Here is a 4,240-nt window from a genome sequence, read left to right as displayed (position 1 = left end):
TGTACTTTAAGCAAGGTGACTTGTGAGTCAAGAAATTCTAAGAAGAATGATTTGAAAGTCAGAGCTAAAGATGAACATGGTTTTTATTGATTAAAAAAACACATCGCCATTAAAAGAACCAAGTCATGACAATGAGAAAAAGTAGAATACCCTGAACTGTAGAACTGAAATTTGTCTATTAGGGTTTCACTTTTTCCCCATCATCAAAAAAAAGGTGCAGTTAAAAAATAGCAATTTTATACAAAAGACCTCTTGATTATAATGAAAATATATTTAGAGATATGTATTTCATAAGGCAAGTGCCAAACCTTTTTATGACAGTTCAAAAATATTATACAAAAACATTAATTTGGAAACATTTTGGCACCAATAGTATGGTACTGTGCTTTTCTATAAAGCACTGGTTCTCAATGCTGGACCTGGAGTATCTGTGTCTGCTGGTTTTTGCTCTAAATCACGGGCTAATTTCTTTCAGTTTTTTTACATTTTGCTTTCAGCCCCTCAGCTACATGAGATTTGCAATGGTACGAACCCTGTGCTAATTAGTGATTTTTAAGGTGTGTGACCTGAAATGTAACCATAGCTTAAACTGATGAAAAAAATCACTGTGGGAGGTGTCTAGTACACTGCTGTTCCCACTGTGTTTGCTGACCGACTGATCACCTGTTAGTCAGAAATAAGGGAGCAATTCTTAATTGGAAAGTTGAGGAGAGACTACATAAAGTTCTGTGTGCCGCCGTAGTTGTAAAATATGTACTTGAGGTTGCACCTTATGAAGGAAAAAAGTCTAAAATGTCAAGCAGATCATTTTAAGGCACTGATGATTAAAGGCCCAGAGGCCACAAAAACCAGCAGACACAGGCAGACTCCAGCATCACGACTGAGAAACACTGCCATAAACTATTGCTTGGTAGCTTGTTTCAATTTAAATAAAACTATTCCAGCATGTAAACATCCAAGACGCACGCTTTTTCCATTTCAACACATTTCAGAGTTTGGTACTGTTTCCTTCTCCCTGATGATCACTTTGGACTGCTTAAGGATAGTCTTTTGACAGTACTTGGTTTTTAACATAAAACTTGTTTAAAGTCATGAAAGGGTGATGACGACAGCTGGTCTTTCTATGCAATCTTGTGTAGAGGTTTTTAAGTGACAGTTTAGAATCAGCCTTAGAGTTCAAGTCTTTAAAATCTCTCCCTTGTCTCCATTCCAATATATCCATTACTAAAACAGATTGTTCTTTCCAACAGCTTTCATAGTCTTCTAAGCATGTTTGTAAACAGTTCAGTATAAGCTTTTTTAAAAGTCTTTTGACTTTAGTGTTAGAATAACAATTAGCTAAGATCCTGGTCTACGTTGTCTTTGGGGATCACAGTTTTCCCGCTGAAAATGTCTTTATTTATCCATTCGGACTGGATGAATTGAGAAAAGCATACAAGTAAAGAAGAACCAAGTCTAAATCCTCCTGCTCTTCCCAGCTTTCGTTTCCTTGTCCTGTTTCCTGTCCGTTATGTCATCTGTCCTGCTGCCTTCTCATAACTCGCCCTTCATGAGAATACAGACATCCACATTCTTGAGGTCTGAGGTAATTTCAACCCAGGTCCTAAAGGTCATATTTCAGAAAAGGAAACAAAAAAAAACTTGGCTCAGCCACGAAGGAAAGCTCCATGCAGTCTCTGTATTAATAGGCTAGGGCTATCCCGTAGAAAAAGGTAAATACGCAACCATGAAACGTACTCTGTGATATCAGCCCATTAACACCAATTGCTTAGTGGGAGTCATTAGAGTTGTATTTATAAAATCGAAAAGAAAATGGAAAAGTTTATGATCTCCAGCTGTCACAATTTCTTAGTCCATGGCGAAGGGTTCCAGGGTACATGGGTGAATAAGTCTCCTGCCTTTTGTTGTTACAGCTCAAGGCTTATTTGCAATGAGCAGTGAGTGTCAGAGCCCTGGTCATGAGAGTTGAAGTGTGCAGACTGTGGGTCTCCTAGTCTTTTTCCCGGGTCCACTTGATCATGGTCTCTGGCGAGCGGTACAGGAAGATGAGTTTGGAGTACAGCTCCTCTTCCAGCTCCAGCTCCCCGGTCTCGCGCACCAGGAAGATGTCCGTGCACAGCTTGAGGATGCGGTCCACGCAGGGCAGCTCCTCGAACATGATGGAGTGGGAGATCTCGCTGAAGAAGCCGCGCACAAACTTCCCGATCACCAGCACCACCGACACATAGAGCCCCATGATCCTGAAAACAAGGGGAGAAGTCAGCACTCTCCACGGACAAGCTATTTAAAACTGCGGTGACAATGCATGCCCAGAAAGACACAGCTGGAAGATCACCATGCTACAGGTTTCTACTAGTGAAGTCCTTAAATGGAGCGTAAAATAGTGGTAGAAATTTTAATACATTGCAAATGCAATGCACCTTGCAGAAGTTTTCACTCCCTTCTAATAATGGCACATTTGAAATAAGGTATGCATTAAAAAAAATAATTTTATTAAATATTATATTGAACAGAGGCATTTTTTTGGTAGCAAAACTGGTAAGGGCAGGTAGAGCTCTCATCACCCAGGCATTGGGAGCTGGAGGCTGGGTCATGTCACTAGCGGACTGTGACTAGGATTCCTAGAGAGGTGGCACACGACTGGCTGGGTACTGCCATTAGTCAGCCAGAGCTCTCTTAGCTCTCGGCCACATAGACACTCACAGGCCCACTGGCCCATGGGCAAGGGATCTGCCACCCCTAAATTCGGCACTGAAGCTCCTGCACGGGGCTACGGAGCCTGTGAGGTGAAAATGTAGTCTGACTGCACTTCTCCATTCTCCCTCGAGCGTCTGGGTGCATGGTTCACGACCATGAGCCGAGACATGAAAAACTCAGAAGGGCAGTTCCAAATCAAGTGGGTATATAAAAAGAAATAACTGGTGATTCTACAGTCACAGCACTATTAAACTGAACACTTCTATGTGAGGGGAAATGGATGTTAGCAAACTCTAAAAGAATATATACAAATTGAAATTTACTGATAGCTTAAATAATCAGCTCCCTAAGTACTAGATGGAAGCACCATTGCTGCTGTGCCATTTTTTAGATAGGTTAAAATATACTTCTTATGCAATTGAAGATCTTCTAATATTCTTAAAATTCTAACATTTTTATCTTCAAGCATTTTTCATTTCTACTGTGTGCCAACAGTAGATTGGAAATATAAAGTCCTATCTGGAAGTATCACGATCGCAAACTCAGATGGCAAGAGAATCTGGAAACTTTGCTGGGAGGTAAATACCTTTTAAGGCTCTGTATGCATAAATGAAAAAAGAGCAAAAACCAGAGAACAGTCCCAAGTGACTGCTGTGTGGGCAGTGAAAGCAGTGTCTCAGGAATACAAATGAGCCAATAATACAACCTTTTGAGTTGCAATGTTGGATTTGCTACTTGTGTTTTTATTTATATGCATGCTTATTCAAATCAATGCACTTGGTGTTCCAGCTGGGGAAGCACGGTCAATGAAACAGAGGCTCATACCCATATCCGGCCAAGAAGCCCAGGCTGGGAGGGCTGACTTTGTCATTGAAAATGACCATGGGAAGGACTCCGCAGCTGTCCTGGGAAGAACTGCAGTCTGCAATGTGAATATCCCACCACTCCAGCATCCCACTGCCGTTGACGGAGTGGTCCTTCATCAGGGTCAGAGTCACATCCAGGTAGCTGTCCTCCTCATCTGCCACCAAAACAGGTTAGAAATTAGATCTGAGGTGAGTGTGCTGCAGTCAAGAGGGTTTCTGATCATCAAACCTTCTCACATTACATACTCAACACAACGCACTACACGGATTTGGTTAGGGCAGGTTAATACAACAACTCCTGGCTTTTCCCAAATTGGCGGAGGGGTTGGAGACAGGGGTGAGGTACAGCAACCACTCTTACCTGGGTACAGCTGACTGACAGGTTTAGCTTCAGGTCCATTCGGCGCTCTGATATAATTTGGGAACATGTCATTCACATGCCTGTAAAACAAACAAGCTGTGAGAAACAACCCTTCAAACCTCTCTTTAGATTCGCATTGGATCTACTACTAGTACTAGTAATCTGTTCTTACACTGGCAATGTATTTACAGAACCTTTCACAGTTTTCAAGAAAGAGATTATGCCTGTTGTTAATTTTATGCATAATGTCAACCTATTTGAGAAGTCATATTCTCTGCTCGGGATTACTAATTAAATAGCCTGTAAGGGAAATGCT

The 4,240-nt window shown here is 41.5% G+C and overlaps 1 protein-coding gene across 5 annotated transcripts in view; it reads right to left on the bottom strand.

Moving 5' to 3' along the window:
• Positions 1-65: 65 nt before the first annotated feature.
• piezo1 (piezo type mechanosensitive ion channel component 1 (Er blood group)) overlaps positions 66-4,240 on the bottom strand; it is a 75,886-nt gene continuing 71,711 nt past the window's right edge. For all 5 annotated transcript variants that reach the window (XM_088939037.1, XM_088939033.1, XM_088939034.1 and 2 more), the window contains 3 exons: positions 3,925-4,004; positions 3,523-3,718; positions 66-2,240 (listed from right to left, as the gene is read on the bottom strand). In XM_088939037.1, the coding sequence (XP_088795163.1) occupies positions 1,991-2,240; positions 3,523-3,718; positions 3,925-4,004 (526 nt within the window). In that variant the 3' untranslated portion in view covers positions 66-1,990. The remainder of the gene's footprint in view (positions 2,241-3,522; positions 3,719-3,924; positions 4,005-4,240) is intronic.

The sequence above is a fragment of the Atractosteus spatula genome, chromosome 21 (genome assembly GCF_055471065.1).
Source record: "Atractosteus spatula isolate fAtrSpa1 chromosome 21, fAtrSpa1.hap1, whole genome shotgun sequence".
Lineage (NCBI taxonomy): Eukaryota > Metazoa > Chordata > Actinopteri > Semionotiformes > Lepisosteidae > Atractosteus > Atractosteus spatula.
This window is presented reverse-complemented; position numbering and strand designations above follow the sequence as displayed.